The following is a 22,949-nucleotide window of genomic DNA, read 5'->3' on the forward strand; positions in this document are numbered from 1 at the left end:
CTTGATTGCCATATAATCGAACTAAACGTCTTTAATATATTTATGTCAGTGACTTGTACTGTATCACGTTCAGGGAATTCTTAACGTGTTCGACTCATTGGTGATATTTTCAAGGATGATGTTGGGAGGAAGAGAAATCTGAGAGAAATAGGCGCGCTAACTGTGGAACAGTTCAGGTCCGGTGGGACGCTAGAAGTGGGGGAGGAAAACTGGCGAAGATTCTACTTCAGACTAATCACGTAGGCCGCCTTCCATTTTTCCGAGTATTCCTCTCCCATTTCTAGCGTCCAACCGGACCTGAACAGTTGCACAGTTAGTTCGCCTGTTTCTTTCAGATTACGCATCCTCCTCCCATCATCCTTGGTTGTATGAATAGATAGGCGATTTAAAAATTATTTCACCCGGTGCGCGCATAAATGCGAGAGGGGAGAATGCCGCTACATTTTTTTGTATAGGGAACTTTTTTAAAAGGCCTATTTTTTACTCCTCGCTGTTCGGTGGCTAAACCCAATGTAGGGAAAGGCTGGAGATAAAAACACGCCCTCGCCATAACCACGGCCCACCCGGTTTGGTCGCAGCGTCCGTAGGCTCGCGTTCGCTAGTTACATTTTGCAACGCAAATAGAACTTCTACTATTCCGCTTGGACACGAGAACAGCTTACGTTTGAATTTTTCGGCCAATTTTTGATATCGATTCACTTTAAAGGTAAATATACTTTTATTTTTTATGGGCTTTTTATCATTTATGAAATATTACATTAAAATATTGAACTAGCTTTTGCATATTTTCAAATTTAAAAACGGCTAACAGGTATACCTATAAATTTAAATTTGTCGAAGCTGTGTTTCTACGAAGACTAACAGTTCAAAAGAACACCTAAGGAAACGTTTATGGTAATGTAGAAATGTGTGTTTATTAAAAATGTTGTACATGTACTTTGAAATACTTCTCTGTTCGTTGTATGTGAGAGAAGGGAATGAAACTATTTTGTCTGCTCACCCTCTGTAAGATAAACCCACCATATGGCATTGGCTGGCAAGGTAGGGAAAAAAAGCGTTTAAAATAGAGGGGAAGGGAGGGCACGAGGGTTTTTTCTTTGAAAATATAGACATTATTTTGATGCAATGGCCCACTAGCTTGAGATGAGGGTAGTATACAATACTGCCAAGGCTTCATCGTCTGAAACAAACTAGAAAACATGTAGTTGAATCTAGAAATTTTTATGTTTAGCCAGACTTGTTAGGCGTCTTCCGGCGTTGAAGCTGAGCGGGAAAGAAAGCGCTTCCACTCTGTAGGGGCCATAAGGCTTACGCGTTAAGGCGGATGCCCACTAGGGTCGCTCGAAATTTCGCGTTCGCTTAAAACGCGTTAACGCGGATGTAGTTCAAGCGTTTCACGCGACAACCATTCACACTGGAATTTTGCTTCCCCCTGGACTCACGCGAAAATAAAGGGTAATTTTAATTTTGAATGAAAGAAAGGGGGGGCAAGGTCAAAATGGGTTAGGGAAATTTTACTGAAAAGAAAGCAACAAGGGGACTTTCACAATTTGTTAGTGGATCTCAAGATTTAGGATCACAAGGGTAGATTTTGCAAACGCTTAAACCGGGAATGTCATCGTATTCAATGGCTCATAATGATAAAACTATTTCAACTATTTACGTATGACCCTTGGACACCTTTGAGGCTAATTTGGAAATGGTCGGCCCAAAAATGAAAAAACAAAAGCCTAGGGTGTGCATTAAGGTGGGTGTTGTATAGGAACGAGTAATTGAAAATCGCGCCACTCTTTTGACAGTATCACCTTGCCCGAATGTTTCTAGGGGTTGTTACAGGCTAGAAACCTTTCGTACTGAAAATTAAATAGTAATGAGCTCAATATGGCTCTACCCAAAGGCTTTAAGTAGATAATATTCACTCACTAACAGTATTCATAGCCAATGCAATTCCGAAGCGCTTATCTTTTGCGGTGATTTTGATGTTTAAAATTATCAATTCTTTAATTAATTTACGTCAAAATCCATTTTAATCCAAAATCTGATAACAACGAAGGCCACTGAGTGATTTTTCAAGTTTTATTAGAAAGAAAAACGCGGAAAAATTCATTTTTCACCAATCATTCCGCGCCATATGTCGCTTATATTTTCGCGCGCGAACTTACGAAAATAGGAAGCTGCTCAAATTTCGCAAGTCGTCAGCATGAACGCGTAGAAATTCTCGAGCGACAAGTCTGCACCGATTTGCACATGCGCATGCGCACGCGAAACTTACACGCGACGCCAGGGGGCATCCGCCTTTAGTGTTACGTTAGGGTTACGAAGCGGTTATGGAAAAGAAAAAGAAATTACTAAGTATCTAAACAAGCTAATAACTATTATTTAGTATGATAATCTTTCTTATTATACATGTAGTTTTAAAAAATTAAAAAGTATTCTTAGTTTGAGATTAGCCCGTAATTTACCAGATACCGTGCTAAATTACCGTATTTTTACCGTATATAACCGGTAACAAACGGATGACTTACCACCGAACGGCGAAAATTTTAAAACAGCTATGTTCACGTACCGTTTTCGCGGTATTTTTTTAATTTTTGGGAAACACTAAAAGGTTATTTGGCAATAAATTTGATTTTTTCATATACGGTAGTTAAACATGCCCCACCCCCTAACAATACGGTATACTCTGTGTACAACAAAACTAAATTAAAAATTGTTTTCTTGTTCAGAATTCAATATGTATCTGTGTTCGATCTGTGATGTCAGAAGAGTTTCTATTGCCAAGCTTCTGGCACACTACAGAAATTTACACTTCCAAAAGTCTAATCTTACAATAAGATGTACTTTGGGAATTTGTTCAGAAACATTCAAGAAATACAATTCTTTTAAAAGTCATATACAGCGCAAACATAAAAAAGAATTGAAAGCAAAGAATGTTAGACCGGAAGCTGATATTCATTTAGAAAATGTAGAAGTAGAGAATCATGAAGTTGAAGAAGTTTATCATGATTTGATTGATAATGAAATTACCAATCGTCAAGAATATTTACTGAACATGCGCAAAAATATGGCTCTTATGATTTTGAAACTTAGAGAAAAACATTTACTCCCGCGTTCGGTAGCTATGAGCATTGCCAACGATGTTGGAATAATAGTAGAGAATGTTAGAGATTTATGTGCAAATACTGATCCCACTGAGATTCCCGAAATTGAGGTTTTAACTGACGTAATTAGAAGCGACTATAAATTGAATGATTTTTGTAAACAGGAGCTAGAACTGTTGCTTCCAGTAGAATACAATTTGGGGGAAAATTATAGGAATGGGAAGAACTATAGAGATTCTTTTCAGTATATAAGTATTTTGTCCGTACTCCAGAGGCTATTAAAATGCAATGACATATGGGAAGAAATCCAGAAAAACACTAGACGGGGAGAAAAACGTTCTAACATACTTTCTGATTTTAATGATGGAGATATATTTCTAAATCACCATTGTTTTAAAGGTGACAATTCGTTATTACGAATACATTTATATACTGATGAGTTAGAGTTAGCGAATCCACTTGGCTCAAAGAGAGGGAAGCATAAAATTTCCGTATTTTATTTTGTTCTTGGCAATTTACCTACAAGGTTTAGAAGTAAATTAAGTAATATTTATTTAGCCATCGTTGCACGTTATAAACACGTTGCAAATAAGATGTATGGTTATAAACCTATAATCGAGCCTCTGATTCAAGATTTGATCAAACTGCAAACTCAAGGAATTTATGTAAAAGAAAGAGGCGTAGTTGTCAAAGGTTCTTTAGCCTCAATATCCGGGGACAACCTTTCATCACACCTATTAGCGGGTTTCCAGCAAAACTTCTCAAAGGGAAGGATTTGCCGTCAATGTATGGCAACGAGGGCAACTATTTCTGAAAAGTGTAGGGAATCAGATTATCAATTACGCAATGAAGCTGGCCATTTATATCATATTAATGCAGTTCTAGAAAACAGTGACAATGAGACCATTTATGGGGTAAAGGAGAAATCGCCTTTTCTGGAAATTCCAGGATTTCAAGTTATGGAAAGCTTTCCTCCTGACATTATGCATGATATATATGAAGGAGTAGTACCTCTCATCATGAAATTAGTTTTAGCTGGTCTTATCACAGCCAATCTTTTCACTTTTGACCAAATGAATGACATATTATCTGATTTTACTTATGGATCTGAAGACATGGTGAACAAATCTGGCATCTTTACAAAGGCCATGATTTTTAAGGATAACAATTTAATTGGCTCTGCGGCTCAGAAATGCTCTTTGTTTTACATGTTTCCATTTTTATTTGGTCCTCTTGTTCCTGAAGGGAATGCTCACTGGGATCTTTATTTAAAATTGAGGGAAATACTAGATGTAGTGGTTGCCCCAGTTGTAAATAGACTTTGGTTAGGGAACGCTAGTGATTTAATTGAAGAGTTTTATTGCAAACTTAAGTTGTTGGCTCCAGATAAATTCACCCCTAAAGTACATTACCTAGTCCACTATCCTCGTTTAATCATAAAATATGGACCTCTAAAGAGACTAGCATGCTTTAGATTCGAAGCTAAGCATCAAAATCTGAAGGTACTGGCCAGTAGAAGTCGTAATTTTACGAATATTGCCAAAACTATAGCCAAACGACACCAGTATGCCCAGTGCCACGATTTGAGTGAAGGAAGCGGTCTTCAAGATGACAACCAACAAAAAAACGTTCAAAGTGTATTATTTTCCTCATTACCATATGATTTAAAATTAAAAATTAGAGAGTGCAATTATCTCAATGTAGATACAGAAAACCTAAGAATTTGCAAAGCCAAAGAAATTAGATTTAAATCAGTTTCGTACAAACCATGTTCATTTATAACCACTAATTTAGTTCATGGTGAAGAGATTCCCATGTTTATAAAAATTGCGCATATTCTAAAAATTGATGAAATTTGGATTGTATGTGGCAAGATATTTTGCGCGGAAACATTTTGCTCTCATCTAAATGCTTACCAAGTTAAAGACACTAAAATTTGGAAAATAATCCAACCCGGCGACGAAGTAGACTATTCCGCTATGAATGCTTATAATATTAATTCTAAAATGTATATCAGTTTAAGGTATAACCTTTGTATTTAGTTGTTCTTAAATTGTACAACACAAAAATGTAAATACAAATTAACATTCTTAAAATTCATTTTAGCCAAAAATTACTTTTTCATATTGTACTAAAATGTAAAAATTAGGCTACTAGAAGCTATTGCGTGAAATTCGACGAAAGACGGAAGGAAATCAACCTGGCTGAGCCATTCACAATTGAAAACCTAGCGCCAAAGATTAAAACCACTTTCAAAAAGGATTTCACTGTCATTCAGATACATTCTGAAAAGTGGAATCAGTTTATCGACATAGATAGTGATTCTGAAGAGAGTCCCCCCGATGGAAGTCAACTGAACGTGGTTGGCAAATCTAACGAAAAGGATAGGTCTCCATCCACATCTTCTAGGTAAGACATAAATATATCTTATTGTTTCTTAAGGTAAGTACTGATATCCCTTAATTAGTGTCACTGACAACTTGAGTATTCCAATTGCCGAAATAACTGATGATCCTCGACACATTGATTATGAAACCCACCAACCTCAAAATGGCCGCAGAGTTCCACTCTCATATAACGTGCCGAAATTACCACATCATATACAAAAATTTATTGATGACAAAAATCCGATCGTTTTTAGCGTTAAATACAAAACTGAAATAGTTCGTATGTTATACGAAGACTTAAGCCGCTATACGCTGTAAGTAAAGAACCTGAAAGTTTATGTCCTTAAAATCATCATTCTTTCCAAAAATAATTTACTGATTATATTTACAATTTTCAAGATACCCAACGCACAACGAATATACAAGAGTAGCAAGTGCTTTGGTGCGACAACACCGTTTTTTGGGGGACCGAAGCAAACTTGGACCAGAATATGTAAGTGAATAATATTGTTTTAATTTCATTTTTAACAAGATCATGGATTTCTTTCACTTTTTCTATGTTGTTCAAGGCTACTTGGATGTCAAGCCTTATTTCAAAATACAAAAGGGAACGCAAACCGTTAACGCATTTAGAGTGTGTTCAAGCAGCTAAGGTCAAACATGGTCACTCGAAAAACAAGAGGAAACAAGGTAACCCTAATGAATGTGAACATAATGAAAAGGAAACTCAGCCAACAAAAAAAGCCAAAAGATTTCCAATTCTGGTAAGAATCAAGAATGATACCAAAACTATAAAGATGTGTGAGAAGATGGAACTAAACACGATAAAATGGATTTCAGGATGATGTTTTGGAAGATGAAATGAGTATTGCAGCGCACGTGAAATCAATACAAGATGAAAGCAAAAAGAATAAACCCTGCCAAATTCTGATCGATGAGAAAATGGAAAGAACATTTAAATATAGGCAAGCAGAGGTTGGAAAGAAAGCGGTGCCGGAAATTCTGGAAATTTTCCCCAATCTAAATCGAGAATCAGAGGTAAGTTAAATTACAACTAACTATATGAAGAAAAATTATGAAATGTAATTATTTCTCAATTAGATTTTAAGGGAGTTTCAAAGAGTTATAAAGTGTGAGCTCAATCCTGTAAGAAAAATTCAAGCTTATTTCCAGCCCATAACTGGCAAAATTTTTGATTTGACCAAAAAATCGCAACTATTCAAAAGGCTTGAAATGCACTTAATGGCCAAGAAAGATTTCGTAACAGATGAAAAATACGAAGGTACAACGCTGCATAATTGAAATAAAAACACTTCAAATCTGAACTGAAATTATTTTCTATTTATATAGAAATGAAAGTTGGTGCTACATTAATTTTGCTGCCGTTAATATTTAAAGAAGACTCAAATTTAGTGTTCACATTTGATGTAAGTTGATTTAAATCTTTAGATACACACATTTGAAGGAATTATATACCATGAAATTATATTTATACTTGAGATTAACTATATCAATTTCAATTATCATAGATTCCAAGTCACAAAAATGTTGTTATCCACCTTACAAATGAAGATTTTTTAGAAAAACCTGTTCAAATGGTTTTAGAAACGTCCGTTATAACAGCTGCCTCCTTACTAAAAGGATTTGCCACTCTTTTCATGACGTACTATGTGTTTCAAATAGAATACCCTAAAAAGCTATCAAAAACTTTGGAATTTATTCAGAAAGTTGTTTTGGAAATTCAGCCTGGTCTTGAAAAGGTACCAGTAACCATAAAGAATGTCGTTAACCGCTTGAGTGTATGATTTTTGCCAATTATAACAGTTGAAAATGTAATTGAAATATGAAATAAACGAAAATATTCTGACACCAACCATTTTTGGGCTTTAAATGTTACCAAATTCAATAGCACAACATACCTTTATAGTTTAAAACGTTTAAAATAGAACGTTTTTTCGGTATGAACAGGTACCCCCTTCGGTATTTACGAGTACCCCCTTCGGTATTTACGAGTACCCCCTTCGGTATTTACGAGTACCCCCGTCGGTATTTACGAGTACCCCCGTCGGTATTTACGAGTACCCCCGTCGGTATTTACGAGTACCCCCGTCGGTATTTACGAGTACCCCCGTCGGTATTTGCGAGTACCCCCGTCGGTATTTACGAGTACCCCCGTCGGTATTTACTAGTACCCCCTTCGGTATTTACGAGTACCCCCTTCGGTATTTACGAGTACCGCCTTCGGTATTTACGAGTACCCCCTTCGGTATTTACGAGTACCCCCTTCGGTATTTACGAGTACCCCCGTCGGTATTTACGAGTACCCCCGTCGGTATTTACGAGTACCCCCGTCGGTATTTGCGAGTACCCCCGTCGGTATTTACGAGTACCCCCGTCGGTATTTACTAGTACCCCCTTCGGTATTTACGAGTACCCCCTTCGGTATTTACGAGTACCCCCGTCGGTATTTACGAGTACCCCCTTCGGTATTTACGAGTACCCCCGTCGGTATTTGCGAGTACCCCCGTCGGTATTTACGAGTACCCCCGTCGGTATTTACTAGTACCCCCTTCGGTATTTACGAGTACCCCCTTCGGTATGAATGAGTACCCCCTTCGGTATGAAAGAGTACCTCCCTACGTATTAACGAGTACATACCTGGGTATTACCGCGTACCCACTTAGGTACTAACGAGTACCGACTTAGGTAATAATGAATACCTTTCAACAAAATTCCGACAATTTTTGGGTTTTCAATGATACCTATTTCAGTACCACAAATTACCTTTCACCCTTAAAAATACCTTCTTTGAGAGGTATTTTACACTACCTTTACAAAAAGGTATTTTCTAGTACCTATAAAGGTACGTCTGGAGATGCATTGAAATATACCTTAGTCGGTACTGGATAGTACGGATTTTTTTTACAGTGTATACATTTCCCAGCGTCTGATTGACAAATATTCTTAACTATCATTGCTTTAACATTTTTGCAAATCTAAACGCGATAAACAAAGAGACATTAGTCTCTTTAAATTATTGGAAAAATGGCGCGAAGTTGAATGGATTACTTATTTAGTATGGTAGAAATAATATAATAAATAATTAAAGACAATTTTTCTTTCGGTACTATTTTCGTATTTTTTACATGTAGTACTACTTATTTAAAAACGTTTTACCCTTCCCTTTAACAAACAGTTCTTAAGTCATTGGCTTTCGTAAGCGACAATTTCAATCTTATACTTATATATACATACAGAGTGTTTTTGAAAAGTCCATCAATAATGAAGGAGCGTGTTTATAGGCCCAACTGAGTGGGAAGTATCAAAGAACATGGGGTGTACAACATTTGGTTACGGAGATATGTTTTAGGGGCCAATATTTTTGGAGGGGGCATATCTCCGTAACCAAATGTTGTACACCCCATGTAACCATGTTCTTTGATACTTTCCACTCAGTTGGGCCCAATAAACACGCTTCTTCATTACTGATGGACTTTTCAAAAACACCCTGTATATATTTTTTAGTTGGAAAATATTTGTTGTGTGACTATATATTCTTACTATTTCGATCATTTTTCAGAGTTCGAACTACAGTATTTCCACCATTTAAAATTATGGCAATTAGAATTAACCTCAATATTCTTCTTTGAGAATTATGATATGGGTAAAGGGTCGTAATTTTCTTTCGTTTCAGGAACTTCATCATCTTCAACGTTGTCTAGAATTTCCGGTAACAGAAGTTTAGCGTATATCGATGGCGATTTCATAGTTTCGAAAGGATTATCATTATGCGATGCCATTCTGAAGCGGTTCCTCACACCATTTTCTTGCAAAATCTCCTTCAGTCTAGCAGGATGGTTGGTCATGATACCATCGACACCCACGTCCAACGCGTACCTCATGGTGGATCGTTTGTCAACGGTCCAATAGTAGACTTTCGTCATAAAGGAGTCGCTGCTTGAGTCCCGCATCTTAATGGATTGAATGAGTCTCGCTGTGCTTCGGGGTAAGCAGTTAGTAATGCCGTCTCCTTGCCATATATTATCGGTGTGACCACCGCTATGCCATTTGTGTTTAATAGTGTAAAGGTCCTCGTAGCTGTAGACGTCGAAACCTAATTTAACAGCAAAAATCATTTAGCGGGAAAGATTCAGATAACATAACTTTATACATTAATATAAAAGGAAAAATATTAAGAAATCAATGATCTCTTATTACAAAATTTAATAATTAGTTCTTAAAACGAGGACTACTGTGTCGCCGTTTGTTTAGCGGCGTCTGCTAGCACGAACCTCTTACCCTAACGCAATTTGTTGAATTCTTACAGGCTGAGAGAGGTAAAGGTAAGAGGTTGTGGCTAGCAGACGCCACTAAACCAATGGCGGTACAGTAGTCCACATTTTTAAGACTAATTAAATGCTAATTCTGTTTTAATAAGAGATCATTTATTTTTTGACTGGTGTGAATTCGTTATAGTGTCCATATTAAATTCATCTACGATGCAAGGAACTTAATTTAATTGACATAAGTTAAGATCAAATAAGCTAAGAACGTTTAGTTTAGTCTAGTGGTCGGCATTTGGATAGGATAATATCTGTTTGTTTTATCTTTATCCATAATTTGAAATTATCCACGGGAAGTCTATGATTAATGCAATAAATTCACGAATAATTATCTGATTATTATTCATGGATAACTGATTAACCAAAATTCTGTGGATTATCTTGTCCAAACGCCGACCACTAGTTTAGTCACCATTAAAAATCTATGTGCCTTTCAAATGTATCTTTTCAGTTGTTCTGTACTGCTTACCAAAATTAGCTTTTAAGTGTCCTAGCCCTGCATTGTCGAATGCTTGGTACACTTCTTTCGCCAAGTCAGCGTCACCCGATTTGGGTAAGCTGAATATAAACTTAAGTCTGTTTTCACGTCTTCCTGAAATTGTAAATTTATCCACAAAGTTACAACCCAGGAAAACAATTCGCTTGCAAATCTCACAAGCAATCGTACCATTTTTGTAAAAGTTTGTGATAAGCTTTCCGGCAATGTCTCTCATGCCCTTTTGCTTAATGTCCCATGAAAAACTGTTTATTTTTAAGTCGAAGAACTGCAGTACATACGAATCCCTGTATTTAGAATTACCTATAAAAGGGAAATATTTTATCTTGTAGAAAGACCAAAGATTAAATTTACCTCAAAAACCCTTAAGTTCAAAAGATATGTTTCATAAGTTTGTCAATGGTTACTGAGAGCTTGTCATGAAGTGACGTAGGTGTAACGAGATAGATTCTCGTAAAACGACTCCTGGTGAGGCGCTGTCAAATGCTTAGTACTGACTAAATAAGAATGTGGACTGCAGAACGGAGTATAGTCAATTGACGCTTGTCGTCCTCAAACTAGCTCTCAGTAAGTCTCTAGCATTACGAAGTATACGTAGTGTCTTTCTTATGGAACATATCTTATAAACTTATACAATTAGTTATCGTTTTCATTTATTAAAACCAATCTTTATGGTTAATAACATAATACACATAAAGATAGATTTTATTTCTCATGTACAAATTTTAAGTGTACTAGATTGTCAGAGACTTTAAAATTAGCCAATTTTACTTCGGAGTACAGTTTTTTTCTCAATGTCCCACTATTTTCCCGTGTTTAAAGCACCTAAATTAGATATAAAGTTCTCATAATCAACGTGGTTTAATAGACTATACAGTATACACGGTAAAAAATAAATTACCGACAGAACGGTAATTAATTTTTGCCGAAATTTGAATCGGTAGAGTATCGGTAATTTACAGGGGAAACACGGAGAGATATCAACCGAAAAATCATTAGGGTTCGCGTGTTTTTAGTGAACTTTTAAAAACCGCAATATAAATAGTACTTACCGGGTGTACTGACATCACTGATGTAATCCAAAAACGTTCCAAAATACTCCCATCTCAAGCAATCCCTGAAACAATCGCATGGTACTCCATGATAAGTGTATTCGGCGACTCCATATTTATTAAAAGTGACGTCAGTTTCTAGCGCATTAGCTCCGTCATCAATAAAACTGTGAACTTGTTTCACAGCGTTTACCATATGTCCCAAATTATAGATAGGACGTTGTGAACCAACGATACCCTAAAATGGTGAAATTAATTGAAATTATTTAACATTTAAATTTTTTAAACTTTTTACCAATGCAGTTAAATAAAATATAGCAATGTGTACGGCCAATATAGCTCTGTGGCGCAAACTTTTCATACCAGAACTAAGCCACGAACTGCGCTTCAGTGACTTCCAAAATACTTTCTATACTACTATATAGGAACTTTATTGAATATATACATATTTTTTTCTTCGACTTCCGTGAGGCCCATTGTCGCGATTGATGATATAATGTGATGTGTTTTGCATATACATTTGGGAAGTTGATATTTGAAAAAAGAATACTTAACCTTGGACTCACTATAATATTTAAGGTATGTTTTCCTGTAGTGTAAACTCTGTATTTTAAGATTGACAAATGATTTTTCATACAAATCTTGGTTCTTGTATATTTTTGATATATAAATGTCGAAGTTATTTATTTATTTTGGTTTCGTTTTAATAATTATGAACTTGATCGATAATCTTAAGATTGTTATTTGGGTGGAAAAATAATAGTAATTCGTATAGAGCTATTTCAGAGGGGGTAATGGCTACGTCACCAATGCTATTTGCCCATAGAGAAAACCCTCACAAAATGTCCGCCCTACACTCAAAGGCAGGCCCAATTTTCGTAGCAGACGAAATTTTTCCCCCACTGAAATAGCTCTATTTTTTGTTACCAGGAATGCATACAGCTAATTGGGATAATTTCGCCTCTAATCTCCAATGTGGGCCAGGCTTGAGAACTTACAATCCGCCTATTAATTCTGAAGTCTTTCTAGCTATGATTTCATTGGTTGTTAGCAAGGTGCAACACGTAACGAGATAAATTATTTGCGACGTAAAATTCGTCTAGCTCTTCCATCAAAATCCGCCTAGATACTTTGAGAAAATAACTAGCCAATGATTCCTGTTACAAGTAGTATTCCTAATGTGACACAGGGTTTTGACTGTACTTGGTAAACCTAGAATAGTCAACAGTAGCGTCGCTAGGGTTTGAAATTTGGGGAAGGGGGCTAAATCTGGGCAAACTAGTTATTATAAGAACTAAATAAAAAAAATTGCATAATGTGTTCATTCGAAAATGTGTAGACCTTTAAAACTATCCGTAAATTTGTGTCAACGTGAAATTATTTGTATTTTAAAGATATACATCCATTTATTGATAAAGAGTTTCGGAACCGAACTCGTTTTAAGTTTATTTTTAGTTTTGGTTAGCTTTTAGTCCACACTATTGGGACTCCCTTCGAAAGAACATGAAACATTTTACTTGTCTAGATCTGTTTTTTTTCTTCAAAATTGCACTGTTTGATATTGAAATTCATCTCTGCTGAGATTAAACTTAACGAATATATCATTATAATCTTTTATATATTGCTACAGAATTTTAGGTTGCTAACTGCAATTATTTGGTAGGGTTTACGGATTATTTGGGGGGGGGCTAAATTTGGAATTTGGGGGGCTATAGCCCCCCCAAAAAAGGCCTAGCGACGCCACTGATAGTCAAGAGGTTTCGAAAATGGGTTTGATATATTAGGGAAGTATTAAAAGTGTTAAATGTCGAGTCAACGTCAGGAAATTTCATACTGTTTCCATAACTTTCCTAATTTAGTACTAACATGAACTTAAATGTTGAAGTATTGTGGTACTAGTAATTTTTACAAACAACATCCTTACGTTCTAGAAGTTAGAGTGTGAAAATTATTATAACCGTTAGGAAAATTAGGAAGCTATGAAATAGAAGAACTGTGGATTAGGATTAGAGAAGACTGCATTTTATTTATAAACACGTGCTTTTGATTAAAACATATTTTTTCGTAAATTTTTCGGGTCGTCACAAATCTTTAGAATTTGTTTCCTGTCAAATCACGATATTTTTTGTCAAACAAGGATACATTATATCCTTAATAATGGTTTCAAATCTGAACACCACTTAAAAAACTACCATTATTTCAAGCAGGAACCCAAATAACAAAAAATAACGAAATTATATAAATTATCTTACTTTTGTAACGGAGCCCAAAAGGGCAGCAATCAACCAAATTGTTCCTTTCATTGTCTAATGACTTTCAATATCGAAAACTAATATCTTTTATACAATAGAGATACGCATCTCGTTCATCAAATTGTATCAGTGTCGTTACACGTAGTTGTGGTGTGATTTTAGATAAGTGACAAAAATTCCTATTGTTGTTGATAATTAATTAAAAATATCTCTAGTTTGACCGAAAACAAATTTAAAATTTTGATGACTGTTTTAGTTTATGATTGTTTATCGGCCCTAAATAATTAAAGGTTAAATGCATAAAGAAAAATAATATCGTTTAATTATAATACGTGGGTTATATACCGGGTGTTGGCGTCATCGCCGAGTAATATTTTGTCGGCCTTTTAATTGTAATTAAAACATACTAGTTTTAAACGCTAATTAGAGTTGGGGGGGAAACACTTGTCTAAAATTTGAAGTCATTAGGGATTATGATATTTCAATCAAGAAATAGTTAACGTAGCTAAATTTTTATGGGCAAGTATTTTGGATTTCACACTGATGTATCGCAAAACAGCACATCGACTGGTTGACAGGAAAACGCAACACCCGATACACGTTAAATTCAATTTACTATGATAATTTGTAATGAATTAAATTACCGCACGATATTATGTTATAAAATACTATAGGTTAAATATTACGGGAAATTTAGGTAAAGGACGAATGTCGCCCATCCTGGGCGGCACCCGAGATCGAATTAGGCGCAGTTTGTTTATCATATTGAAAATCAGAAAATAAGGTATTTTATTGGGGTTATGAAAAAAGGTTAGAAGGTTCTAGGGTGAAGCAAAATAATACATTGGTGTTTTCCACTTCGAGAATGCACCCATTACGCTCTTTCATTGTGTATAAATCCGCGGTACCTTTAACTGCAACGCATTTTAAGACTGAGTTTGAAAAATGGAAGCTATACACTTTCTCAAGATTAGTTTAGATTGACTACTTTTATCCCATTAGTTTAAACATTGTTTATCAATCCACCCTAGCTTTCGCAATTTTCCAAACTTCTTTTGATCAGGGTTATAAAGTAACCTCAGTTACCTACCTTTTACTCTGTTTGCGACTAAGGGAGGATAGCTTAGGGTGCTGCTACCTCATTGGAGATGAGATGTTATCTTTGAAAGGTATCTCATTAATTAAAAAAAAAGAGGGGCAAAAACAGGATATAGTTGAAAGGGCAATAACAGGATATAGTTCACGGGCTTTAACAGGGTATGTTAAAGAGACACTGAAACTATTTTTAAATGTTTCCAATTTTATTTGGATATTGCGGAAGTCTCTATGGGTCATGGATGTATTAAACAATATGGCTCCTATATAAAGAATATATAGTGTTTGAAGTTAATGTTTCTTTTATTCGTACGAAGTTTACATCGTTTTTAAAGGTATTGTTCAAAATGCCCACTCTTGTGTTAATACACTTTGAACTACTTAATATTACCAGCTTCTACCTTTAAACGTACACTTCTGCTGGATAAAGTCTCATTAACGTTTCTAGATTGGAGGCTATTGAAATTATCTGAACAAGATGAGCACTCTGATATATCTTACTCCTCATGAGTGCCAATTTCTTTGTGTTAGGGGCCCGTACCTCCGTAACTAAATGTTTTATACCCCCATGTTCTTTGACACTTTTCACTCAGTCTGACCCCAAGAGCACACTCTTTGATTTATGGCAGACCAATTAAAAACACCCTGTATATTTTATAAAGTGGTTTGTTTCTTCGCACGCTAATGCCGTCACAAATCGTTAACGAATTTGACATACTACATGGTTGATATTAGTAACAATAGGGGATGCATGGTTTTAGAAATTATTTGGTTGAGTTCCCAAACCCCTTATCCGCTAAGTGAAAAGATCGTCATATTATGGAACCTTAACACATTGCCATCGATTTATTGAATTTTTAAGTTGTAATAAAATACGTTTCTAAAAAAACATCATCATGCAGATATTTCATAGTGGTGGGCTCCAAAGATTGTTTAGTGTTTAGTGAGCCGATACCGATGCCATAGTTAATAAACTATTTTAATTTTTAAAACTTCATTATGTTACTCGGTGCATTTCTGACTTAGTTTAAAATAGAGCTAACACAATCAACACGAGCCTACTATATGTATATTTGCTACTTTTAACCAAAAAACTATAGGAGAACCTTAGCTACGTTCAGTAACAGTTTCGCACGCAGCGCTGCGAGCATCGGACACCCATGTTTCTACTGCAGCAATTTCGAAAATATTTGCTGAAATATCCGCAACACACGCACCCCCCCCCAGACAGACACACACACAGAAACGTCCAGTGTGATACCTCTCCGTGACGTCATCGTCACTCGGAGATTTAAATAATATTGATTACACTGTACATGTCAATAAAATTTTAATTAATTATTCATTATAGCAGTTATTTAAAATGCCAAAACACGGCAATGTTCTTATCTTTCTTTACGAAACTGTTTTTGGGTTTTATACAATAGTACTGAACAGATTGTACGGAGCGTTTGCTGAATATGTTAGTAAGATTGAAATAAATTATTCATCACTTTCATTTCAGTCGAACCCTAGCAACTGAAACACTAGCGTCAGTGTGTGGTTAACGACAAGAGTAGTTAAAATGTTATCATTGACTTATTACCCGAACTATGTACCGCACCAGACTTGAAATAGACGATTCCAAAAAGGCACTGAATGGAGAGTACTTAATTTTCTTAATATTCTATTACATTAATATCGCATAAAATTTGAGGCAATTGAAGCTTTAAAGCAGGGTTCGTACAAAATTTTTCGAATGAAATTCCACGACTTTTCCAGGTTTTCCCTGACTAAATTCCACAAATTTTCCTGACCTTTTGCAATAACGTACATGGCGAACATATATGAAAATCAATCTAAAATCACTCGAATCATTTTTGAACGAGTTGTTATTGTTATAAAAATAAGTCGACTATTTGGTTTAAATTTAACTTAAACCAGAGCGAGCGAAGCGAGCTCCGCAAATTTGGGGCAACTCTGGTCAAATCTCAGACAACACATTCTTTGGTCACCCTGATACTGTTATCCAGACTTTAACCTAAAATATATTTTTCCCTGACTTTTCCCTGACCTTTGAAGTCCATTTTCAATTTCCCTGACTTTTCCCTGACCTTTTAGGCCTATTTTCAATTTCCCTGACTTTTCCAGGTTTTCCAGGATTCCCAGGTAGTGTACGAACCGTGTAAAGGATTATACATTGTGTCTTGGTCTTTCGGATTGTACAAGCTATGCTATGGTTTAAGTGAAGCCCAAAATGGCGCTGAACGAAATAAAATTTCTGGGAAATGATCTATTTTTTAAATACAGGCACGATTTGTATTTTCAAATCATAAATATTTTCGTCGATTTGAACATTAATTAATTATTTTTTATAGGTACGCCCAAGAGACTTCCGTAAACACGACGACAGTGGAGGAGTTTATCAACATTCACTCGCTAGTCTCGAATGGAATTCTTTCACCTGAAGGCAATTAAATATTTATTGACAGGAATCGTGGAATATCGAGAGTGGCGCGTCTTGGTACAAAATCATGGCGGATTATTTCAAACGATCATTCAACATGAAGTATTTTTCACACTTCTTTGCATTAGATTCGAGTAGATGGGCCGAACGAGAATCAATTTTATTTAACACACCAGTTCTCGCTAGTTCGGTCAAATGGCGCGAAATTTCGAGAGTTTTAACATTACTCGCCTCATACGACTCGAATAGTTTTAAAAGTATGAAAATGGCGAATTATTCGAAATCATTAACAACTAAACGAGGAATTTTTGTTTATTATTCTTTATACATTAGTTTAATCAAAACGGGTTTGGTATATAAATTGTCTATTTCAACCGTAATCAAAAACCACCAAATAATACCTTTAGTTCATGATAAAGTTTCCACAAAATCCCGTTCTTCGTATAATTTATAATATTAACTAAATTTATGGACAGTTATTAACATTTTGAAATTCAAGATGACCTTTGGTTTTAGGTTAATTTACGAAGGATTTAAAGTGAAACAATTTGATGTTTCTAAACTAATCACGGCTCCTGATTTTTTAAATGTAAGCGAAAGAGAAATTAGACCAAACTTTTCAGATATAGGAATTTTTAATAATTCTTATTCTTGTTTAAGAATGCAAATGTTATCATGATTCCCAGGAAACGCTCGTTATTCGATGGCCGACTGGAATATTTTAGTCCAGCTCCGGTATTCCTCACGGCCAAGACAATTATCGTGTCCGCCGCCCCGAAGAAAGTCACGTCAACTTCTTTGTCTTTCTTAAATATGGACACTCCAGTAAATGTCACTCAATTAATTACCATTCCACTCAGTACGGAATTCATTAAATTCCATTCTTGGTTCAAATAGGTGTTGATTTTAACGGTGTCAGCCCTTTTATTTCTGTCACTTTTGCTCGTCATTCACTCCATCGTAACCAACAAATACAAATCGTTGTCCAACAAGAAAGTTGTCAAGAACATGGCAAAAGAAACTCTGGAAAATGTCTGGGAGTACGCGTCACTCTTGTGCGCCGAACGTAAGCAATTAATTGTTCGCTAATGATTGAAAAGAATGACAGATCGTAGAGCGAGCGAGTATCGTGTTAGTAATCCATTTAGCAGAGATTGCCAACTCATAACAAAAATGTCTTCGCTTTAAGGTGGAATTCATAAACGTCGGACGCAACGCAATTTAGTGCAGGCGAAGGCAGGGCGTCGTGCGCAAAAAGCAGACGTTTGCGCACGCCTCCTGCCTTCGCCTGTACTAAATTGCGTTGTGTCCGACGTTTATGCATTCCACCATAAATCAGACAAAACTTTGTGCCGTAGCAATTCCCACCGTTTTGCCCCACATTACTTGTCGTCTGCTCGCTTCGTCGTGGCTGATCGGAGTGACTTTCATTCTGTTTTTCTTGGGTTGTTTCTTGCGGACGGAGTTCACGACGGAAAGCTACAATTACATCGACACCCTCTCGGACTTGATCAAATCGGGAATTTCACCAATAATGTTCAAAGAAACCGGAGATTTCGACTATCTGAAATATTTGGTATATTGGTTTTTCCGAGTCAAATCCTCCATTCCCTTGACTTCTTTGTTGCGATTCTTTAGGCAACCTTGGATCCAGAAGTAAAGAAATGGTTAGATGCACTCGATCAGGAGAATATTTTCGCTAGTGTTGTGGATATGCACACACTTGAAGGATATCTTCCGATTCTTTTGGGGGAAAAATCTCTAATTGTAGCGGACATCTTTCTGATGTGGTTCTTGGGAGGATCCCTTAAATCTGATTCTGGGAGCAAAATGATCATGGCAGAAAACGGAGGCCTTTACTTTTCGAACCAAGATATTAGCTTTGACTACCTACACTTCTTTTTCAACACCTCTTGGTTGAGAAGCTCACCGCAAGTGCAAGAGAACCTCCAACTGAGGTCTGTAATAATTTCTTATAGTAAACCGATTAAAACGCTTGACAAATGTTTTTATTACAGCATGGAACAAATTTTTGAAACGCAAGTTTTCAATTATATGTATATTGAGAAGCAATACTTAATTGAACAAGTGAAGTGGAAGAGACCGTTGAAAAGCACGACTGATTTGGACCTGAGTAGCGTCAGCGTTCCTTTCTACTTTCTTTTCACCTTTTTGTCAGGAACAGTAGCCGCGGCCATAACCGAAGTATTATTCAACCGATTTGCTTAAATGCTGACAATTTAATCTGCGACGATAAGAAATCTAATTTCTCGAAAATACAGTTTACCTTTTTTACTTCTGAATGTAATGCTCACTTTAAGCCATTTTAAATCAACCCTAACTCGTAAAAATATGCACTTAAGTGTAAAACTAATTACAGGGTTAATAAGATCCACGGTTTCTTATCTTTTCCCTGAATTGGAAACCACAAAACTGACAAGGGTCGCAACGATTAAGCTCTTTGTTTAATTAACTCAATTTGCGAAATATTCATTGTTAGGAAATAATGAAAAGAAAATTCCGAAATAATGGTAGGAGGAGTTTGGTTAAACATTGAAGATTGACCAAGAAGCAATAAGAAATCTTTGGGAGAATTACATACAATGCGGGTTACCAACAAAATCTTACGCCAAATGTTTAGTTTTCTAATTAGAGCAACAAAACATCGAAGTTGTATTGCACTTTATTAAAGGAAAAGTTCAGGTTACATAACATTATACCTTCAAAGAACGTTTTTTTTCTCAATATAAAAGTAAAAATTTAAAAAAATTAAAAAATAAAAAAATTATCTCTTGTTTCTAAATAATTAGCATTTATTTAGTCTTAAAACCGAGGACTACGTTTCCGCCATTGCTTTAATGGCGTCTACTAAATCTGACCTCTTACCCGACGGGATTGGTTGAATTCTCACAGGCTGTGAGAGCGGTAAGAATAATAGCGTTTTCCTTTGTGTCCTCGCGGAGCGCTCCCATGGAGGAATAAAACTAGGAGATCCTATTCTTCAAAAACAGTCTTTAAGTTGAACTTTAACGAAGCTGGAAACTACAACTACCATTTTTATTGCTCCTTGGGAGCGCTCCGCCAGGACCCAAAGGAAAACGCTCATAAGGTCACGGTTCGGTCTAGCAAACTGCGCCTAAACAATGGCAGCGCAGTAGTCCCCGTTTTTAAGACTAATTAAATGTTAATTATTTTGTAATAAGAGATCATTTATTTATTTTTTAATATTTTTCCTTTTACATTTAGACAAAGGCCGTTCTTTTAGGTCTAATAATGTTATGTGATCTTTTCCTTTAACGCTACTTTCCTTCTTCTTGAAAGGAGATCCAGAAAAGTCAATAAAGAGCTAGAGACTACAAAGCGTTCTCCGTATAATTGGGTCAAAGCAGGGATAGATTTAATTTTAGATGTGGGAATAGCCCCTTCCAAAAAGTTTTGAAAAAATGTTCTTAGTCTGAGTCAGTTCAGTTCTTCCAACAAACAGGAAGTAGTTTCCCCGCATAGCCTAGTTCACAACCTAGATATGACGTTTTTTAGCTCCAAGTGCGCATGCGCGAAGAACTTAAACAACAAGATGCACAAGGCAGTCAAACTTTTTGGAAGGGGCTATTGATAACAGAGTAATCTAGGCGTGCGTCAAAGTCCCGGACCCCCTTCCACGGGACGGAGGGGCATGAAAGAAGAGGCGGGGTCATAGCGACAGAGGTAAAAAGGAACTACGTATTTATCGCCGTCCCCGTCAGCAACGTTATCAAAACGTAGTTTAAGTGAGCCAATAAGATAATTTAAACTTTTCGTTACGTGTTGGAGGGAGGGGCTCTATACTGGGCTATGAGTCGGACTGAAGTAAATAGTAACCGTTATCCATTTTTACTTCTAAAATTAAATCTATCCTTGACTGTGTTAAGAACTTCGGGCTCATTTATTTTCGTTTTTATTTAATAGTAAAATAAAACAGGTGGCGCATTTTGAAATTTAATTTATAGCCCCATTTTCTTGGTAGAAAAAAATACTTTCGCTCTCTCTCTTTATATATAAAAGGGATGTAAGTTAATCCCATAAAAGTACTTCCCCGATTTATTATATTGTGTATTTAATCCCCATACATCTCCAGACATTATTGTCACTCTGGGAACCTCTAACTGGTAACCCGCGGTAACTCTCTCTCTCTATCTTCCCTTACCTATCAAAAAAATTCAATGTCAATGTTACTATAGTAGCTATCCTATAGCCTACTATTCCGACCCACTGTTGGCTTTACAGTAGTTAAAAATTTTGACAATAGTCTTCAAAGGGGTAATTTGGAAAATGGCAGTCAAGCGTAGCTAACGTCTATATAGGTAGTTGCAGTTTTTAAAGGGTATTTATCACGAATGGACTAACAGATTCATCAGCGGGAAAAGATCTTTTGCAGTTGAAGTTCTAACTAAATTAGTTAATTTTGCCAAAAGTCTTGTAAGGTGGAATTTATGCTATGTTTTAAAATTAATTCTTGAGTATACATAATTTCTCAAGAACATACGGTTTGTTGGAATAGATTGACGTCATCCGCAGCAACTCAGATGAATCCTGTCATGGCTTATGAAAACTTAAGAAAGAATATGCAATTATATAAAGAAAAACTTAATTTGTTCGTTTTTAGTAAGGCTCTGATGACTGCTAGCCTGGAAAACATGATTAGTACAAAGAGGAGAGAGAGGGAGATAGAAACGCGCTTTATAAAATCCGCCGAAAAATGGGAAAATATGGGGTAGTCCTAGGGGATAGTAAAAATAATTTTCGGTACGTTTAGTTTTAGGACGCACATCCTTTGCGCATGGGGGGGATTGACATCCTCGCCTTATCTCTGTCATCCCCTACGTCAACTATGCGCGAGAAAGCTGCGCTCAGGCGCCGCAGTGTACCGTAGATTTACCCCCGTTTTCACCACGCATGGATCACGGCTGCCTATACTGATTCTCTCTCCATCTTTCTCTCCTCTTTGATTAGTATATTGCCTTTGCCATTAGCAGACAAGATTATGACATGTACTACGAGCCAAAATATTATTAGCCACTAAATGTGGTTCGAGTGTTTAGAACGTATGTGAAACAACAATACCGATTCCAGGCATTACCATGAATTTTTCTATTTTTTTGGGGGGGGGGGGGTTCGAAACATAATTGCCCCGATGAATAGCTAAAAAATAGCAAATAACTTACCGTTTTATGTAGAGTCGATGATCTTTATACAGAAAAGATGTGAACTCAATTTTCGTGATACGTACACTTTAAATTTTTTATATTTATAATATTATATTTGTATTTGAGAAGTCACTGGTTAGGTACTGGGCGGCCGTTTGCCAAATTCAATGGGCGAAAGGGGTGAAGATTTAAGGTGTTTGAAGAGGGTTTGGACCTTCGCTATAGAGTTATTTAAAATATAACCCCCTTATTCTGTGGAAGCTATTAAAGGGGCCCGTATTGAATTATAGTTTCTATTGCGTTGAAGTTTTTTAAAGTGGGGCTATTAAAATGGTACTTAGAGATTTCACTCGCCATACCAAACACTTACAGAGAACTCAATCCAGATTAAATGGATATATCTTTAACTTTCGGGTCATTACAATTACAATTACAATTACAATTAATATATGTATGTGACGCAATTTCTTCTCTCATTGCTTTGTATATTTTCTTTGTAGGAAATTTTCTCGTTAAAATAAAGTTTAGAATTCACAATCGAATCTCCCTCTTTTTCTACATGATTTTTACAATCTAAACTGGAGCTAAATATTC

General features: G+C 36.1%; 4 protein-coding genes across 10 annotated transcripts; 3 read left to right on the plus strand and 1 right to left on the minus strand.

Annotated features, from left to right (window-relative positions):
* The first annotated feature begins 35 nt into the window (after positions 1 to 35).
* LOC149690161 (uncharacterized) lies at positions 36 to 5,335 on the plus strand. Of its 5 annotated transcripts, none has more exons than XM_089869681.1 (4): positions 36 to 706; positions 812 to 1,041; positions 2,727 to 5,124; positions 5,208 to 5,335. In XM_089869681.1, the coding sequence occupies exons 2-4, from the start codon at positions 978 to 980 to the stop codon at positions 5,248 to 5,250; spliced, it is 2,505 nt and encodes an 834-aa protein (XP_089725807.1). In that variant the 5' UTR covers positions 36 to 706; positions 812 to 977; the 3' UTR covers positions 5,251 to 5,335. The 5 variants fall into 5 exon arrangements, with proteins under 5 accessions (XP_089725807.1, XP_089725810.1, XP_089725809.1 ...); XM_089869684.1 differs by having other exon boundaries at positions 812 to 907; XM_089869683.1 differs by having other exon boundaries at positions 812 to 894.
* LOC149690162 (sterile alpha motif domain-containing protein 3-like) lies at positions 5,328 to 7,361 on the plus strand. Its single transcript, XM_089869686.1, has 8 exons — positions 5,328 to 5,510; positions 5,569 to 5,802; positions 5,888 to 5,981; positions 6,058 to 6,252; positions 6,329 to 6,526; positions 6,590 to 6,770; positions 6,839 to 6,915; positions 7,018 to 7,361. Exons 2-8 carry the CDS (start codon positions 5,771 to 5,773, stop codon positions 7,291 to 7,293), a joined length of 1,053 nt encoding a protein of 350 aa, XP_089725812.1. The 5' UTR covers positions 5,328 to 5,510; positions 5,569 to 5,770; the 3' UTR covers positions 7,294 to 7,361.
* Positions 7,362 to 8,882: 1,521 nt separating this feature from the next.
* Positions 8,883 to 11,639, minus strand: LOC149690163 (dermonecrotic toxin LdSicTox-alphaIB3aii-like). Of its 2 annotated transcripts, XM_089869690.1 has the most exons (4): positions 11,380 to 11,639; positions 10,499 to 10,630; positions 10,301 to 10,423; positions 8,883 to 9,602 (listed from the first exon to the last, which is right to left on the minus strand). In XM_089869690.1, exons 1-4 carry the CDS (start codon positions 11,573 to 11,575, stop codon positions 9,142 to 9,144), a joined length of 912 nt encoding a protein of 303 aa, XP_089725816.1. In that variant the 5' UTR covers positions 11,576 to 11,639; the 3' UTR covers positions 8,883 to 9,141. The 2 variants fall into 2 exon arrangements, with proteins under 2 accessions (XP_089725816.1, XP_089725815.1); XM_089869689.1 differs by having other exon boundaries at positions 10,301 to 10,630.
* A 5,660-nt stretch (positions 11,640 to 17,299) lies between these two features.
* LOC149690164 (uncharacterized) lies at positions 17,300 to 22,897 on the plus strand. 2 transcript variants are annotated; one of them, XM_089869688.1, is made up of 7 exons: positions 17,300 to 17,429; positions 17,689 to 17,761; positions 17,833 to 17,997; positions 18,070 to 18,238; positions 18,531 to 18,748; positions 18,811 to 19,130; positions 19,191 to 22,897. In XM_089869688.1, the coding sequence occupies exons 3-7, from the start codon at positions 17,848 to 17,850 to the stop codon at positions 19,399 to 19,401; spliced, it is 1,068 nt and encodes a 355-aa protein (XP_089725814.1). In that variant the 5' UTR covers positions 17,300 to 17,429; positions 17,689 to 17,761; positions 17,833 to 17,847; the 3' UTR covers positions 19,402 to 22,897. The 2 variants fall into 2 exon arrangements, with proteins under 2 accessions (XP_089725814.1, XP_089725813.1); XM_089869687.1 differs by lacking the exon at positions 17,300 to 17,429 and having other exon boundaries at positions 17,656 to 17,761.
* Positions 22,898 to 22,949: the final 52 nt, after the last annotated feature.

The sequence above is a fragment of the Phalangium opilio genome, unplaced genomic scaffold, assembly GCF_054372755.1.
Source record: "Phalangium opilio isolate 3A_F unplaced genomic scaffold, DU_Popi_V2 ptg000031l_1, whole genome shotgun sequence".
Classification (NCBI taxonomy): domain Eukaryota; kingdom Metazoa; phylum Arthropoda; class Arachnida; order Opiliones; family Phalangiidae; genus Phalangium; species Phalangium opilio.